Source organism: Martes martes (genome assembly GCF_963455335.1).
Source record: "Martes martes genome assembly, chromosome: 2".
Classification (NCBI taxonomy): domain Eukaryota; kingdom Metazoa; phylum Chordata; class Mammalia; order Carnivora; family Mustelidae; genus Martes; species Martes martes.
The window spans coordinates 172,832,266-172,850,909 of record NC_137889.1 but is presented as its reverse complement, the minus strand read 5'-3'; the positions used below and the strand labels follow the sequence as shown (position 1 = coordinate 172,850,909).

The following is an 18,644-nucleotide window of genomic DNA, read 5'->3' as shown; positions in this document are numbered from 1 at the left end:
TGTATCTCATTTGATCCTCATAAGTGTCAGATGGTAATCATGATTTGCAGTTGAATAAAATGTGCCTCGGACATTAAGTATTGGTTCAAGATCCTATAGGACCTCAGTGTCCTATGAATTAGGAATTGGGGAGAGCACTCAGGGCTGATGTTACAACTTTCAAAGCAGGGGGCTTGGAAGCCTCTAGAACACCCCTTAGGGAGTGTGGGAGGGTGCCCACTACTGGCCTACTTGGGCTTTCTGGGTGGAGTCCAGGGATGATAGATGTCTTGCAATACCCAGGACAACCCTATATAACGAAGAATGTCTTCTTCTGCAGAGCTTGTAAACACCCTACCAGATATTCATGTAGGCAAACAGCATGTTTGTAATCATCTGAGCCCACAAGCTCTAAACATAAAGTATTTTTTATGGCTTTAATATAGACTATATCTTTCAGAAGTGGAAAACTCCTTCTAATTTTAAGATAACGTGTATTTAACATTTTGGGAGAATTTTCTTAACGTTGTTCAGCATTTTGAAATTGCCGTTCTTGACAGCAGTGCAAATCACGATTTCTGGCTTGACAACACAACACGTGCCTCTGTGACTTTGCATTTGTGGTTGTTGCCTTCTCAGTGAATCTCCCCGTAGATGCAGGCATCTGCGGACTGTTTGGTGTGACAAACAGTGTAGATCTGTCTGAAGATTTGCTTATTGGAATGTATCTCTCCTTTTATTTCTCCTTTCCTGAAATTTACTTGTATAGATAAGTTGTTTATCTATGAATTTCACTCAAAATAGTAAGGAGATGTTATAAAATACTGGTTATAACAAGGGAGTGTTTCTGATAGGATTATACTGGATTCGATAGGGAAAGTTACTATTTGAAGGTAATGAAGGTTTTAAGTAAATGAGCGATTCTTGAGTCTAATTGGGTATTAGATTGTCAGTGCTGAAAGCACTTTATTTTGGAAGTTTTGGGATAAAGGAGTGATTGTGAACACAGCAGTATTTATCTGCTGTTATGGAACTAGGATACCTCTGGGAGGAGGTGTCAGGAGGAATTAGACTGAGGCAGAGCCAGGAATTGTGGAACTGCGAGAAGGTTGCATAACTAAAGGTCTAAGGAGGGAGTGGACAGAACAGAGAATGAGGCAAACTGAGAAGAATTGATCAGACATTTTGGGGACTATTCAAGAAAGACAGGTAAAGTGAAATTCCTTGATTTTTAATTATTTCCTTTGTCTCTCTTTGGCATCATTTAGAAGTGCACAGAAAGTTCTCATCACAAGAACAAAAATTTAGTGACTGTGTCTGTTGACAGATGTTAACTGGACTTATTGTGGTGATCATTTGCAATAAGACAAATATTTTGATTCATAACATTGTACGACTGAAACTAATATAATTGTATGTGAATTATTACCTCAAGGAAAAGTAATAAAGTAAAAATAAGTAAAGCAGTTCTTTCTTCAAGGAATTTACCCTTTGTTAGGAAAAAATGATAAAAATAAAAACTTAATGTCATGTGTTAAGTATAATAATAGAAATATGTACAAAGTTTAGTGTGGGATAGTGTGATTAAAATAATTAGGTAGGAGTGGCTTTGGGGCACCTGGGTGGCTCAGTGAGTTAAGCCTCTGCCTTCTGCTTAGGTCATGATCCCAGGGTCCTGGGATCGAGCCCTACATCGGGCTCTCTGCTCTGCAGGGAGCCTGCCCCCCCCCGCCCCCCTCCCCCCGCCTACTTGTGATCTCTGTCAAGTAAATAAATAAAATCTTAAAAAAAAAATTAGGTAGGAGTGGCTGGATGGCTTAGTTGGTTAAGCATCTGCCTTCAGCTCAGGGCATGATCCCAGAGTTCTTGGATGGAGTCCCACCTCCTTGGGCTCCCTGCTCAGCGGAGAGCCTGCTTCTCCCTCTCCCTCCGTCCCTCCCCCTGCACGTGTGCTCACACTCTCTATTTCTCTTGCACTCTCTCTCTCCAAAAAGTAAATAAAATCTTTAAAAAAATAATTAGGTAGTTCAAAGGAAATCTTATCAAGGACACAGTTCTTGAGCTGTATCTAAAAGTGAACGCATGTCAGTTTTCATCTATTTCTTGGAAAAAGAAGAATTACACACAACTGTAGCTTTCTTGGGAATAGTTTCTCAACCTTACAGTCAAAAGATCAGGCAGTGAGAGCAGGAGAAGATTCCAGTTTTGTGCAGGGTTGCTGAAAGCCCGCTATACCCTCCATTGCAGATGGTGACCATGTAGGGCAGTGTCCTCTCTGGGTACAATTTTCTTGTCCCTCAGACCAGGGGTGGTAACTTGCTCCTGCCACTCCTGGAGTCTGCATTATCCCTTGTGGATTTCCTACTGCCAACCTTTTTTTTTTTTTTTTTTTGATAGTCCCTAATTAAACCCACCTTAATTTGATTGTGTCATCTGTTTCCTACTTGAAACCTTATGGGTACAGTGTGTAATTGCATTCTGAGAAAATGGCAAAACACACAATAAAGATAAGAGGAAAGTGTCTTTAAATTACAAATATAATATCACAAATAAAAAGAATAATCAGTACACATAGGGCCTGATTATAGTGAGATGTAGCATTCTTGGTCAGGGACATATCATATTGACAGAAATAAAGCCATTGAGGTTTTGATGGTTAAAATAGAAAAAATTGAATCGATAATATGTAAAATTTTGTGTTTACATATTTATATCCAACAGGGAAAAAAAGCACAAAGGTTCTTATACTGGACCAAATACAAGTGGGCATTTAATTTATTTACGCGCTTATTTATTTGTTTAGGAGTGTGCACGTGATTTCTGCTTGGAGATGCTCTTCTGTGGTCCTGCTCGACAGTTAATGAGCTTTAATGGTATTACCACAAGGCATAGAAACATTAATTTTCATTAATGGGACACAGGAAAATGCTGCTGGAAGGAAACTATTGTTACTAGATTATTTCATTGACACAGTTTTTATGCTTTTGTTTTAGAATCAGCTGTTAGGTCATGATCTCGGGGTCCTGAGATCGAGCCCCATGTGGGCTCCGTGCTCAGTGCAGGGTCTGCTTGAGATTCTCTTCCTCCTCCGTATGCTCTCTCTGTCTCTCAAATAAATAAATAAATAAATAAATAAATAAATAAAATCTTTATTTAAAAAATAAAACAAAATCGCAACTATAGTCTCAGGGCATCTGGTTGGCTCAGTTGTTTAGGCATCTGACACTTGATTTCAGCTTAGGTCATGACCTCAGGGTCATAGGATCGAGCCCCAGTTGGGCTCTGCGCTCAGTGGGGAGTTTGGTGGAGATTCTTTCTCCCCTCCCCCTGCTTTCCCCCCACTTGCACTCACTCTCTCTCTCTCTCTCAAAAATAAATAAATAAAATCTTAAAGAAAATAAAATCACAGCTGTATTCTTAACATGGAGCTTGTAGTGGCTTGTGCGAGTCTCTGGCATCTTTGAACTCAGTATGTGGTTTCGTGGAAACATGTACCTGTTCTGATACTGACCGACCTTCTCCAGCTTTATAGCTGGGGGAGCGTCTCTGCCTGTCTTTGCTTTTATGGAAAAGGTAGATAATATTTTGATGAGGGTAAAGTTTCAGAGTCTGTCTGCATTCCCTTGATCAGCGGTTCTCCAACAGAAAAGTAATGAGCCACAGATGTTATCTGAAGTTTTTTAGTAACCACATTATCAAAAAAAAATAAGTGAAATTAATTTAACAGTATGTTTTATCTGACTCCGTATATCCAAAATAGCATCATTTCAACATGTAATCAACGTTTTAAAATTATTAATGAGAGATTTTACTTTTTTTCATGCAAAGTATTTAAAATCCCTGTGGTTTACGCTTCTAGCACTCAATGTGATGCAGAATTTTCAATAGAAATACTGGATCTCTATTTAGATTTCATAAAATGTGTTATTGAAAAAGTAGCTTCACCTACCCAAGAAGTTCCCTTCAACTGTCAAGTATCAGTTTATAAATTTAGATTTATTTTTTATACAAATTTAGGTTTAAATTAATTATAATGAAATAAAATGAGAAATTCCGTTCCTTAGTTGTACTAGTCACTCAGGTGTTCGTTAGCTCCAGTGGCTGCCATATTGGACCGCATGGCTACAGATTATTTTATTATTATTATTATTTCATTTTATTATTTTTTTAAGCTTTACTGATTTGAGAGAGAGAAAAGGAGCATGGGTATGTGGCGGGGAGGGCCAGAGGAAGAGGGAGAGAGGGAATCTCTAGTAGATTCTCCACAGAGTGGAGAGCCCAACTTGGGGCTCGATATCACAACCCTGAGATCATGACCTGAGCCAAAATCAAGAGTCCCATGCTTACCTGACCGAGCCACCCAGGTGCCTCAGCCATGGTTTATTCTTAAAACCATAGATTGCTTTTGTATTTCTCAGGTTACTTTTTTTTTTTCTTTTAAAGCATCTTATTTATTTATTTGACAGAGAGAGAGAGAGAAAGCAAGCGAGAGAGAAAACACAAGCAGGAGGAGTGGGAGAGGGAAAAGCAGGCTTCCTGCTGAGCAGAGAGCCCAGTGTGGGGCCTCGATCCCAGGACCCTGGGATCATGACCTGAGCCGAAGGCAGCTGCTTAATGCCTGGGCCACCCAGGTGCCCCCCCCCCCAGGTTACTTTTTATGTGGAAGTAGTCCATGCTGCAAAGTCCTTAGAAACTTTTTATCAGATTAGGTTTATTCATCAAGGGAGATAAATACCTAGGGATAAATAGCTCTGCATGTTTGTGCTTTATTCCTGGGGCCGCCTTACACATGGTAGGTGTCTAATAAATGTTTACCTTGCTAAATCCTGTTTAGTCCTCAAATTGCAACTTAAATTGCACTTTCTCCAGGAAATAAGTGTTTCCTGACTCTCCAGTCTATCCTGTGTTGCTTCATTCCATTTTCTCAGAGAACTGAGTTCTTTTCCTCCAGGTCATAGACCTGTAAACTCTGAGATGAATAATTTTGTGATTAATGTCCATCTTCCTGATAGCCTGTCTATAAGTTCCATGAGAAGGGGGAATGTGTTTGTTCACTAAAGTGTCCCCTGCTCCTAGCATCACACATGGTGTGTGTGGAATAAATATTGGTCAGATAATAATAGCACAGGGCCATTTAGAATAGGAAGCAATTAGCCAGAATGTCAATTCATAACTTCATAGAAGTTGGGAGTTTCTTTCATGCTGGGGAGGAGGAATTTTTTTTTAAAGATTAGATGCTCTAAAAAATTAGATTCTTAGTGTTTGTTCAAGTCTTTCTACTCCTATAAGTATGCCTCTTAGCTTTCTCTCTGTTTATTGATACTCATTGTCTCGAAATAGCTATTACGTCACGTCTAACTCTGCTTATAACTTAAGGTATGCTGAAGACAAAAACTTAAAAAAAAAAGAAAACTGAATTTTAAAATACTTTTCAGGAGCTGAGAAGGGAATAGGAAAAAGACAAAGGTGCATAGAGGAAGCATCTTTTGCTGTTTCAGGGCAATTTAAAATAAACCCACCCTTTTAATTATAGCAGAGTAATGAGCCTTACCCACAATATGTGGAAATATAATTAAAAATGTATTGTGGGTCAGTAGACCAAGTTGTCGGATCATTATCAGAATCATAAAGTTGGGAGTAATGCCCATTAAAGGTACTAGTTTGGAAAGGTTAGAAAAGAATTTAGTCTTCACAAATACAAAGCTAAGCAATTTGAATAATGCTTTAGAAAATTGCCAACATTTGACTTTTTTAAAAAAACTTCTCTTATAACTGTAATAAACACACAGAAATGTGCATGTGAGGGTGCCGCTTGATGAATTTCCATACCCAGGTCAAGAAACCTTGCGTTTACTGTCATAATATCCCAGAGGGTACCCTCTTGGTGCTCCCCCTTTCCTGCCCTCCAGGGTAAACCACTATCCTGACATAGGTAAGTTTTTCCTGTTTTTGTACCTTATATAGATGGAATCACCCAGCATCCTCATTTGAATGATTATAATAGATTATCATTGTAAGTGATATTCCTGGTGGCAACTCATTGAAAACATGGTCTATTTTCACATTTTCTTCTCTTGTGTCTCATTTGGTAAACTGGCGGTTTACCGCTGTGTCTAGTTCTTTATTATTCTTTTAAGAAATTTTCTGTATAGGGGCGCCTGGGTGGCTCCGTCATTAAGCGTCTGCCTTCGGCTCAAGTCATGATCACAGGGTCCTGGGATCGAGTCCCGCATAGGGCTCCCTGCTTGGCGGGAAGCCTGCTTCTCTCTCTCCCACTCTCCCTGCTTGTGTTCCCTCTCCATCTGTGTCTCTCTCTGTCAAATAAATAAATAAAATCTTAAAAAAAAAATTCTGTGTAGATGTATACACTTGTATATGTGTATGCAGTCACGTGCAAGCTTTTAAAAATTGTACTCAAATTTGATTTTGCCCTGCTGTCCATGTTACTCAACACTTAGTGATATGTCGTAAAGCCCTTTTCATATCAGCTCGTGTAGATCCACTATGTTTTTCCTAATAGTGCACAATACTCCATTGTATGGAGGTATCATAATTTAATGAACCAGCTGTCCACTGAAGAACAGTTAGTTACTGATCTTTTGCTTTTAGAACAAGAGTCCATGTAGGTTTATCTCTAAAATAAATTCTCAGAAATGGAGTTGCTGGGATGCCTGGTGGCTCAGTCCATTAAGCATCTGTCTGCCTTTGGTTCAGGTCATGATCCCAGCACTGTGAGATCGAGTCCCGTATCAGGCTCCGTGCTCAGTGGGGAGCCTGCTTCTCCCTCTACCTGCCGCTCTCTCTGTATGCATGCACTCTCTGTCAAATAAATAAATAAGATCTTAAAAAAAATGGAATTGCTGAGTAGGGGGGTCTATGCATTTTAAATTTGCTCAGATATTTCTAAATGGCTCTTGAAAAAGTTTTGCCAGCTTTTACTCCCATTAGCAAGTTTTGAAAATTCCTATTTCCAGTGTTGTTGCTTTCAGTTTTGTGCTATTAAGCTAGTTAATCTCTGCAGTCTGATAGAGGAAAACAGCGAGTTGTTGTTATTTAAATTTGCGTTTTCTTTAGTTTTGACTAAGGTTAGTTATTTATATGTTTGTTGGACATTTGCGTTTCTCTTGGGACTTGTCCTGCCCTTTGCTCATTTTCCTACAGGCTCATTCATATTTTTCTTAATAACTTCAAGGAAATTCTTCATAACTTTAAGGAGCTCTTTCTATATAAATGAAATTAGCCCCTTTATGTCCTTGTAATGTTTTTTTTTTTTCAGTTTGTTTTTTTTTTTGTCTTTACTGTGTTTATGTCATTTTGTATTCCCAAACAGAATGTTTGCTTTTTTATGTGGTGAAATATACCAGTTTGTTCCTTACTGCCTTCTGAATTGTGCTTTTAATGAGAAAAAGCATTGGAAAGTTGAGACACATAGATAAATAACAAGACAAAGACAGACAGATAACTGCAGCCGGGCATGGGGAAAAAAAAAATCTCAAGAAATGTTTGTGGGAAATGTGGTTAAGCAGAAATTCAAGTTTCAGTCAAATGTGTTTTTACCAACTATAAATAAACAAAAATTTGGATATTATCTGCCAAAAATTGTTTCACTTTTTTGACAGCTTTTGGAAGAATTGTCAATACTATGCTTTTTTTTTTTTTCTTGTATGCTTTGTTATTTGGGATTTTAATTTCTCCAATGATCCCTCTTTTCAGATTTCAAATTATAACCTAGTTCCTGCACCACAGCTGGAGTCCCGTGACCCATGTCAGAAGTACTTCCAGGTCAGACCCACTTCCGCATGTTTCAATGCAGAGAAGCAGTTGAATATTAAAACTTGAACAAATGGATATGATGGATGATTGTTCGGGTGTTAAACATGGTTTGCTAAAATGACGTGTTTTTGCTTGTTCTTATTAATGTATTAGAAAAGGAGATTGTTAAAATAAGATCGAAAAATCCATTGGACTTACATGTATTTGTGTAATAATTGCATGACTCTAGTAATAGCATAATGTAAAAATATTTTAGTTGGTTATAACAGGAAACTAAAGCTATGTCAGATTTTGCCATCTGGTATTGCATATGGTAGCCTGTAAATATTTATGTACGGACAATGAGGTGTTGTTGGTGGTGAGTCTCCATAAACAGCATCTTTGCCATTGTTGGGTTTGTCTAGAGTCGAACTCCTCAGGTCAGTATTCTCCCGGATCTAGTGATGATTAAGTTTAGGCCTTAAGGAAACCACCTTAATTTTATTGTACATCCCTCTCTGTGTCATGATGGATGCTAGACCATACGCGATGTGGTGTGGGATTTACTTCTTTGCCTCGCAGTAGTACAATGAGGAAGAAGTAATTGCAGTAACATTTTGAATTAAATACAGGATAGGACTGCAAATCAAAGAGGAATCTGGGGGAATCCATATTTTGTTAGGGTACAAACCACGAAGCAAATTCTGAGTTTTTACGTAAGTAGATTTAAGCCATGGACAAATAGGTATTAAAGTCTCTTAGTTCTGTCTTTAAACTCCAGAAGTACGTCCAAGCTGTTTTCTCCTTTATGTAATACTTCATGTTCTGTTTCAACAGAAAACTAAATAAAACATAATAGAATAAATACTAAGCTCAGTAGAGATATATGAACCACAGGTAATACCTTTTTTATTTATAACAGCCAAAAACAATGTGACAAACCTAAATTCACACAGGAAAATTAGGAACTTAGAGCTGATTCTCAGAGGCCTCTCATCACCCTGTGATAATTTAGGGGCAGGCAATAGATTTTCTTTGTAAATACATATTTGAACAGGCATATTAATTTTGGTAAATCAAGGCAAAGATGTGTGTCCTTTTAAAAAATGCAGTTTAAATTGTTGTGAATGATTCCTTTTAGGAACTCTTTAGCATTTAAAATTTTTTAATACATGGCAAGATCAGCTCTGTATAGAAACTGTAAGAACAAAGCTGGCAAGTATGTAAAATGTGTTTTCCTCTCCATGGAAGTGAACTGATCAAATAGCTTCTAGGAATTTCTTACTGACACTTATATTGTATTATGCTAATGTATTCCTTCTTCCTAATGGTACTCAAGTTGCTTTTATTTGCTGGTAGGTATATGAGAGATAATGACACTGTTATCCAGCAGGGTTTTCCAATGACAGCTACTACTATCATATATTGGTCTAGGATGTGACACATTTAACAAGGAAAGCAGTATTCTTAATTCAGGGGAGTGTATATTCCAATCATTTTTTACTTGAAAATTCAGGCGACAGCTAGTGCAGCAGAGTCGGGACCAATAACTGACATCAGGTAGTCTACATCCCCCTTCTCGACTCCTGGGAGCTGTGACTAGAGGGAGCCTTTTAAAAAGCAAACATACCCCAGAACATATACCATTATCCGCCTGGAAGATGCCTCTTGAACCTTTCAGGTTCAACTCAGGAGTCCCTTCCAAGCAGGTCTCTCAGCCTGTGGCATAGTCTGGCAGTTACCCTGTTTCAAGGATTCTGTCATTGTTTTAGATTCCCTGTTGGAATTGACGTGAGGCCCAGCTTCTCAGTTACTCAAGACAACCTGTGTCATTACTTGATTGCTCACCTGCTTTTTCTCACCTAAACTGGTATTCTCAAGCTTGATCATTTGACTGTATTCATCAGACTTGTTCATAAAAGTCTAAAGCTGTCTTTAAAACATACGTTAATCTTCCAAAGATATTAAGGCTCTTCCAAACAATGAAAATGGCTTAGAAATTGAGCACAGAAAACATCCTTGGAATAAGCATATACTGTCCCAAGCTTTGAGGGTCTTTACTCTTATTTGGAAATACAAATTCCGACTTGGGTTTCCAAAACAGCTTATCTTCCCATTTGCCACAGGGGATTTGGGGACGCCAGGCTTCCTCATCTGGCGTGCCTTTCTCATCCCGGCCCACCGGGGGACTCCAGCCTACCCTTCAAGACCCAGCTCAGCTGTGCTTTTTCACGGTGCCTCTTTCCTCATCCCAAATGCCTTTTTCTCTTAAGTTTCTGCCTACTTGAGCCATGGCGAGTTTGTTTAATAACTGTTCCTTCTCATTGCCCATTCTGTTCCTTTCTTCTTCTTCTTCTTCTTTTTTTTTTAAGATTTTATTTATGTATTTGACAGAGGGAGAGAGAGAGACAGAGAGCAAGTGAGCACAAGCAGGGGGAGTCGCAGAGGGAGGGGGGAAGCAGGCTTCTGACTGAGCAAGGAGCCTGATGCGGGGCTCGATCCCAGCACCCTGGGATCACGACCTGAGCCGAAGGCAGACGCTTTTCTGACTGAGCCACCCAGCTGCCCCTCTGACTGAGTATCTTGAAGAAAAGTATCTAGTACATCTCTGGCGTGTCTCCTCATCTCCCTTTGGGATGATTAACAAAGCCAGTCCTCAGGCAGTTCAGTTCAGTGGGCATGGGAAACCCTTAGGTGGGTGACACCTAGCTGTTGAAATCACCCTTGTCCCCTAAAGCCTGGACAAGTTGCCCTGTGACTCAGCTATGTGAAGCTGCTCCTTTGGCTTTAGAAACTAACCAAGGTTAGGGGCGCCAGGGTGGCTCAGTTGGATGAGTGTCTAGTTCTTGGTTTCGGCTCAGGTCATGATCTCAGGGTCCTGGGATCAAGCCCCATGGCAAGCTCTGCGCTCAGTAGCGAGTGTGTTTGAAGATTCTTCCCTGTCTCTCCCTCTGCCTCTACACCCCTCACTACCCCCGTCACAAGCACGCTCTCTCTTTATCTCTTTCTCTCTCTCCAAAACAAATAAATAAATCTTTAAAAAAAAAAAAAGAAACTTCCAAGGTTCTGATGCTGTGATCTTTCCGCCTCAGTGACCCATAACCTTTGCCTCTTTTGTTCAGAGAGAAGTTCTTATCATTTTTGTCACATTGAGAATTTACTTTCATGAGTAATTTCAGGAAACCAGCCTTCTTTTGCCTCTCCTTCCTAAAAGAAAAAAAAATTTGAGTTATTTCATTTCCTTCATACTTTGAGGTCTAGTTCAAAAGGCAACATTCCTGAGGGTAGAAGTTGGGCTGTTAACTCCTCAGTGGAAATAAAACTGTGTAGCAGAGAACTGAAAATGAAGAATCTGTCAAGTTTCACCGACGCGCAGGGCAAACCTGGAGCTTCTCTGGGCCATTTGTCAATTTCCGATTTTGTCAGTGTGTCACTGGAGCACATGGAGAGCAGCAGGGTATAGAGAGAAGAGTTTCCTGTCGTTCGTGACAAAAATTTTCCTTTGACAGATGCCTAGAGGTCTCAGAAAAGAGAAACCGAGGGGGCAGGTTTAACTACGGGTTCCAGCATGGATTTCTATTAAGATGTCATCCGAATTACAGGGTTCTGTCTCCGTGCTGGGATCTTTGCAACTCTGGGTGTCTGGAAAGCCTTGTTAGTCATGGACTTTAAGTAACCCTGGCTTACTTCATTTTGTTTAGGCCTCACAAAAAATATTCCATTTATTAACAAAGCCTTTTTTTTTTCAGTTGCTGGAAGGAGAAGACTCAGTTTAAAGTGGTTTAAGCCCACACAAAAAATCAGTTGACTTTAACAGCCAAGAAGCCTAGGGGTATCCCGTTTCAGGTGTGGCTTGTTTTAGGGATTCCAACAACGTCATTAGAGTTTCTTCTTCCCTCTCTGTCACATAGATCTACTTGCTCATTGGTCCATGCTAATGCTAGTTGCCTCTTTATGGTGACCCTTCAAAGTTCTAGGATCTTCTAGTTCAAGAACAAGAGAAAAGAGAGCACCCCTTTTCTGATCATTCCAGTCTTAGGACTGGCTTTGTGTGGGTAACCTGCTTTTCCTTGAGCTGGTCACTACAGCCATGGGGATTTGCTACTGTGACTGGCTGGGCCTGGGCCCTGTCCTCCACAAAGCAAGGGGCAGTGTCATCTCTGCCTGAAACACACGGGCTGAACCCCTAGACCGTAAACTGCGCACGAGTAGGTGTTTTTCTTTTGTCACTTTTGCCCACTGCTATAACCTTAGCAGTTAGAAGGCAGTTAGAAGTCTTTTGCATGGCCATGCACACCAGAGAATCTGTTGAATGAAGGAATGAGAGTGTAGAAAGGTTGATTCCCCAAGAAAAATTGTGGGGCTGTTACTGGTTAAAGAGGAAACGCATGCCAGGCTGTAACAGATGTTTCCCTATGGGCGTGCAGGAGAGCGATGGCCATAGTGATACTAGCTCTTGTGACACTCTCAACTTATATCCATCTCTGCAATAGAAATTGATCTTCCTGCATTGATGTTGGGGCTTGATAACAGCATGACGAGTAGCTGTAGAGGTAATGGCCAAGTCTTCAGGACCCATCTCACCACCAGAAATCCAAGAGCAGAACCCCCTCTGTACTAAAGACTCTCGGGGTCACCAGCGTTTGCTTACCCATTCCTCATTCATTTTGCTTATTTTGTGTACTGTCATATTCTTGGCCTTGAGAAGAGCAGCTGGCACATAGCAGATGCTTGATGGGTATTTAGTTAATGAATGAGTGGATGGATTAATGAATCAAACATTTATTGAGTACTCTTCTATGCCAGGCTGTGTTGAAAGGCCCTGGAAACTCTGGGAATATAAAAATGAAAGGGAAATGCAAATCGAAATGACAAGAAGATGTCACTTCATACCTCCTTGGATGGCTAGCATAAAAAAGACACAACAAGTGTTGGGGAGGATGTGGAGAAATGAGAACCTTCATCCACTGCTGGTGGGAATGTAAAATGGTGCCCCTGCCTTGTAAAACCACTTGCAGGTCCTCGAAAGGTCATATATATTTAATTATATAACTTTATGTATAATATTATGTAACTATATAAATACATATAACTGTATGTATTTCATTATATAACCAAATATATATTATATACATATGATATATATTATTATATATTAATTACATATATAATTAACAATTCCACTCCTGGGTTACACCCACAAGAATTGAAAACGTACGTTCACACAAAGCCTTGTATGTGAATGTTCATAGCAGCATGGTTTATAGTAGCTAAAACATGGAAACATTCCAAATGTTCATTAACTGATGAACACCTAAATAAAATGTGGTCTGTTGATACCATGAAATATGATTTGGCCACAAAAAGGAATGAAGTACTGATACATACGACAAGAAGGATGAACCCTGATGATCCACTAAGTGAGGAAAGCCAGTCACAAAAGATCACATGTCTCGTGGTTGTATTTACGTGAAATGTCTAGAATGGGCACTCCATAAGGACAAAAAGTAGGTTAGTGGTTGCCAGGAGCTTGGGCGTGGGAGGAACAGAGGGTGACTGCTGATGAGCGGAGGGTTTCTTTTTGGGGTGATAATTGCACTCTGCCATTAGACCTTAGTAATGGATGGACAATTCTGAGAATATGCTAAATACCCCCAAACCGTACACTTTTAAAAGTGAGCTGTTATAATATGTAAATTATATCTTGATAAAATTGTCCTTAAAAATGAATAGAACAGTCACCGCCCTCAAGGAGCTTACAATTTAGAAGGGGAGATAGATGTCTCAATGGCTAGAAGTGCTGATGGGAATAGCCTGCTACATACCTAGCATGGAACAGGTGGCAGCCATCGTTGTGTATAGGAATCAGAGGAAGGCTAAAGAAGCTGGGTTTTGAAGGATTCATAGGAGTTTTCAGGTGGGGTATATAGGGTGGGGGAGGTAGGGGAGATGAGGGCAAAGGACATTCCTAGGCAGAGGAAACAAAACTCCTTGTGCAAGGGGAAAGAGTTGAGAAGGGGCTTGGCATTGTCAGGTAGGTTGATTGTGGCTGCCTCGTAGAGAACAGGGTCGGGGGTGCGGGGCAGGGTGGGGTGCAGTGAGGGGAGATGTGACTAGAAGGGTCGACTGAGACTAGAGCAGGGGAATTTGAAGTGGTTGTAGAGTGAGCTTTTGAACAACAGAGACCAACAGATGGTTTTAAGCAGGAGAGCTCCATGATTAGTTTGTTTTCAGAATGATACAGGGCAACACATGTCAGGCTAGGCCACAGAGCTGTTATGCTTGCGGATTTAGAAAGAAACCGATAAGTGATGCAGGCCTGAAAGCAGGCGGGGAGGAGGTCGGAAGGGGAAATACAATTTACTAGAGGAACACTTCCAAGGAAAACTGAGAGTATTCAGTAGGATGAGAAACCGATGAAGGGCTATCCCTATGCTTCTGGTCTGGGAAATGTAGGATGGCAATGCCATGAGTTCTTGCTTAGGGTCTAGCCCACATGTCAGTGGATTTAACTCCATCCCCCTAATTTATAGGGAGTATTAGACCAAGTGGTCTTTGATCTCAAATCTATAGTAAGATCATGGGAGGCAAAGATAAGTGGAAGTGGCTTGAATGCACCAACTTCTGGGCTCTATATAGTACTAGTATTGGGGAAAGCAGGCTAAACTGTCTTCCATGGAGAAGAATGAAAGCAAAAGTTGGGTGAGGGGGACTGGTCCTTGGGCAGAAGAGGAAGATAGTTGTCCTTTCATTTTTATATCCACAGAGAATTAATTTTTCTCCATAATTGTTTTTATATTATTATTTTATCGCTTTTTCCCATCATATGTGATTCTCTTCTGTTGATTGTTACTAACGATGCTGGTGGTAAATATGAGGAAGGAGGGGAACAGAGGAAGGCCTGGAATTGGGTGCTGGAGAGCACAGTGGTGACAGGAGCATTGTGTCTTGTGCACCCAGAGCTGTTCATTGCAGAGCTTGGAAAACTTGGAGCTGGGAGGGTGACAGCTGATGAGAAATCAGGTCTGGTAGGGAAGTACACCAGTCTGTTCTGGGTCACAGCACATGTACTTCTGACTCGAAATAGCCTTTTCTTCTTCAGGGAGTTATGGCAGAATTGAACAAGAATTTTCTTGAGCCGAGACCAAGGAGCAAAAGAAATCAGTCTGGATAGTATCTTGAAAGATTTTATTTTAAATCTTGCTCAGATGCTACATGGGATAAAAGCTTGAGAAAAGCTAGACTTTTAATATAAACATTTCTTGAGATGTTAACGAAACATCTTGGGGAAACTTTTTTTTTCCCCATTGTATTCAGTGATTTATTCTACAGACATGCACTGAGTACCTACTGTATGCTGTGCTCCTCTTCTGGTCACTGGAGGTCACAGTCTAGTAGGAAACTCCAACAGGGCAAAAATAACACAATGGGGATGTTGCTGTCATAGAGATGAGTGTAGGAAGGTTTGGGAGTATAGAAGAAGGAGCCCTGGAATCTGCCTGGAGGGGCAAAAAGACAGTTCACAACTAGGTGATACCTACCTTGAATCTTAAGGGTGAAATAGAAACTTGCCAGATAGGAGGGAAGGATGCTGAGAAGGTGTGCAAAGACAAGGAAGGGGACACGCAGGATCAGAGTGTTCCAAGTGCTTCTGAAATCATTATCTGGTTCTAGTGGTTTTTGACCTTGGCCACACATTGGAATCACCCCGATGGGCCCTGGCCCCAGGCTGATTGAATCAGACTCTTTAGGGTGTCTTTAGGAGTGGGCCTTAGCCTTCTGTGCTTTTTAAAAAAGCTCCCCAAGGGATACATGCCGCTGGGGTTGAAAGCCTATCCTTGTTCCTATGACACCTGTTTCTTGACCTTGTGGAGTCCTCAGATGCCTTGATCTTTTCTTCCCAGCTCTCCATCCCCTTCCCAGCTCCATTCCCTGCCCTCTCCAGGCCATACCCGGAATGCATGCCTCGTCTGTCCTCCACCCGCCACCGTAATCCTGTCCGCCTGTGTGACTATGTGTTTCCCCCTCCCATTCAGTAGGTTGCCTTTTCATCGTGTGGATGATTTCCTTTGCTGTGCAGACTTTTTTGGGTGGATGTAGTCCTGCTTGTTTATTTTTGCTTTTGTTGCCTTTACTTTTGGTGTCAAATCCAAAAAACTACTGCCAAAACCCATGTCAAGGGGTTTACTGCTTGTGTTTTCTTCTAGAAACTTAACGGTTTCAAGTCTTATGTTCAAGTCTTTCATCCATTTTGAGTTAATGTTTGTGTTAAGGGCCGGGCCCACGTTCATTCTTTTGCATGTGGCTGTCCCGTTTTCCCAGCACCCTTTAGTGAAGAGACTGTCCCTTCTCAGTTGTACACTCTTGGCTCCTTTGTCATAAGTTAATTGGACATACATGCATGAGTTTATTTCTGGGTTCTCTGGTCCGTTCCATTCATCTGTGTATCTGTTCTTATGCCATCAAACTTCACATTTCTTTTAGAAGAAGTTATGTTTCTAACTCTATGTTTCTCCCATGTGACTATTTCTGGACTTTTGTTCCTCTCCTTCTGTTCCCCTAGCCTGCTTCCCTTGGGGCAAGACTTTCCTTTAACGGAGAAAATGAAGGCTGTCAGTTCAGCTTTTCCTGGACTTGATGTCACTGTCCCCACCCTTCCTCCCTCTCCTTCCTTCCCTCCTGAAGAAGTGTCCCTTGTCTTGGACAAGGCTGACTCTCTCGTATCTGCTGTGGTCCCTCATCTCATCACCTGGATTCTCCCTTCTTCATCTGTTCCTCTTTCGTGTTTCCATTTATCCCTTCTCTGTCGCCCTCTGTGTTTCTGCCTTATAAGCAATAAAGCATCACGAAGACTCTTAATCCTTAAAAAACAAAAATGCCTTCCTATAACCCCAAATCATCCTGCAGCTGCTCTCTCCCGCCCCTTTGTTCTTTAGTGAAGTTCTTGAAGGTCACTCTGCCCACCTCTGCCATTCTCCCGAAGCTGTGAGGGGCGGAAGCCGCCCATGTTCTTATCATCAGCCACTGCTGCTTCCTGGAGACCTGATCTTCTTGTCCTGGTCAAGAGGTGAATGCCTAGGGGCGCCTGGGTGGCTCAGTGGGTTAAAGCCTCTGCCTTCGGCTCAGGTCATGATCCCAGAGTCCTGGGATTGAGCCCTGCATCGGGTTCTCTGCTTCGTGGAGAGCCTGCTTTCTCCTCTCTCTCTGCCTGCCTCTCTGCCTACTGGTGATCTCTGTCTGTCAAATAAATAAATAAAATCTTAAAAAAAAAAAAAAGAGGTAAATGCCAGACTCAGCATGATGGCCTTGAGAGGGAAGGACTCCCACCCCTGACCCCCTGTACTCAAGTCTCTCGTGCCCACCTTGTTGTTTCCCTACTGTCTTGATAGGACTATTGACTGTAGCTTCCCAGGTGGTCTCCTTACATGTGTTTGGCTTCCCTTTGATAAATGTCAGAGTCAGACCCTAGTGCCAAATGTGAGACCATGAAGATGGGGCTAGCCTGCCTGTTTGGTTAGGGAGGCAGCCTCTGTCTACGTCATTCTCCTCTCTCCCTGATGACCTCTGGTGTTTTAATTGCCTCATTTCCATTGCTTCTTTAATACCTTTTCACCAGCGTCATCTTGGAGAACATGCTGGAGGAAAGTTGCCCTTTTTCTCCGCTACATAAAGGAAGACAACACACACACACACACACACACACACACACACACACACACACATCCTCTCCCTCTCCCTCGCTCTCTTTCTCCCTCACCTTCTCTCTCTGTTTCTTTCTCTTCAGCCTCATTCATTCTTCATTCCATTGAAGTACTTGATCTTCTCTGCCTCAGGGTCAAGTCCAGACCCTTGGAGCATGTCTTGTAGGACTCTGCCTGACTCTTCCTCCCCTTTACCACATCTCCTTTTGCGTTTTGATTTGCGAAGACTCCCCAAATGCGGATCTGGCCTCTCTTACCTTCAGATCCTCTCCAGACTGAGGTGGGAAGACCAGTCACTCCCTTGTACCTCCCCAGCTCCCATCCTGGTTGATTTTTATCACGTTATTGTGTGTTTGTCTTTAGCAAGGCTGGAAGCACTTAGCAGGTGGGATCTTGTGTGTCTCGGTTTCCCTACTCCCAGCATGGTGCCTGGCAAGAAGAAAGTGCTCAGTGAATATGGTGGCCTGCGGTGTGGCGGGCAGAGACAAAAGCGCGTGAGGAAGGAGGGAACCGTAAAATAATATGAATCCCTAACGGTATGCCAGGCCCTGGGTTAAATACTTGACAGCCATCTCTCTTAGTTCTCAACAGAACTCAGTAAGGTGAAGACACTGTTACTATCCTGATTTTATAGGAAAGAAATGGAGAGTTTAACTAACTTATCTGTTATAACAAGGGATTTGGACTTATTCTTAAGCTTTTGCACCCCAAAGAAAACAGCTCAATTGAAGATTTAAAGAGACATTGTAAGATTTTCTTTGCATTAAAAAAGAAACAAAAAACCACCTACCTCTACACTGAGGAATTTTTTTTTCCTATTATTAAACTCTTCTGGACCCAATGTCTTTATCCCATCCTGTTGCTCTGTTTGCTTTCTCTGTGTCGGTACAATAGGACTGTTTCTGTCACTTGGAGCTAATCAGGTGGTAAATTTGGGGCCCCTGGCAGGCAGCCCTGTGCTCTGTCCCTTGGATGTAAAGGGGTGCAGCTTGTTGACACATTATGGTTATTACTATACTAAATCCTCGGCCCGCATTTCTCATTTTAATCCTCAGAACAATCCTGGCAACAAAAATGCCCCATTTTTCAGACAAGGACACTGAAGGTCAGGTGTCCTAGATCATTCAGCTAGTAACTAGCCTGTCTCCCTGGCCCCAAGTTCTTTGTTCTTACCCTTGTGGGCACTGCCTCCCACTTTCGGGGCCTCCTCCT

The 18,644-nt window shown here is 41.5% G+C and overlaps 1 protein-coding gene across 1 annotated transcript in view; it reads left to right on the top strand.

The window, feature by feature from the left end:
• Positions 1-18,644, top strand: part of APBB2 (amyloid beta precursor protein binding family B member 2) — a 375,440-nt gene that overhangs the window by 174,306 nt on the left and 182,490 nt on the right. Inside the window, exon 6 of the mRNA XM_080797039.1 lies at positions 7,693-7,761. Coding sequence (XP_080653165.1) covers positions 7,743-7,761 — 19 coding nt within the window. The 5' untranslated portion in view covers positions 7,693-7,742. The remainder of the gene's footprint in view (positions 1-7,692; positions 7,762-18,644) is intronic.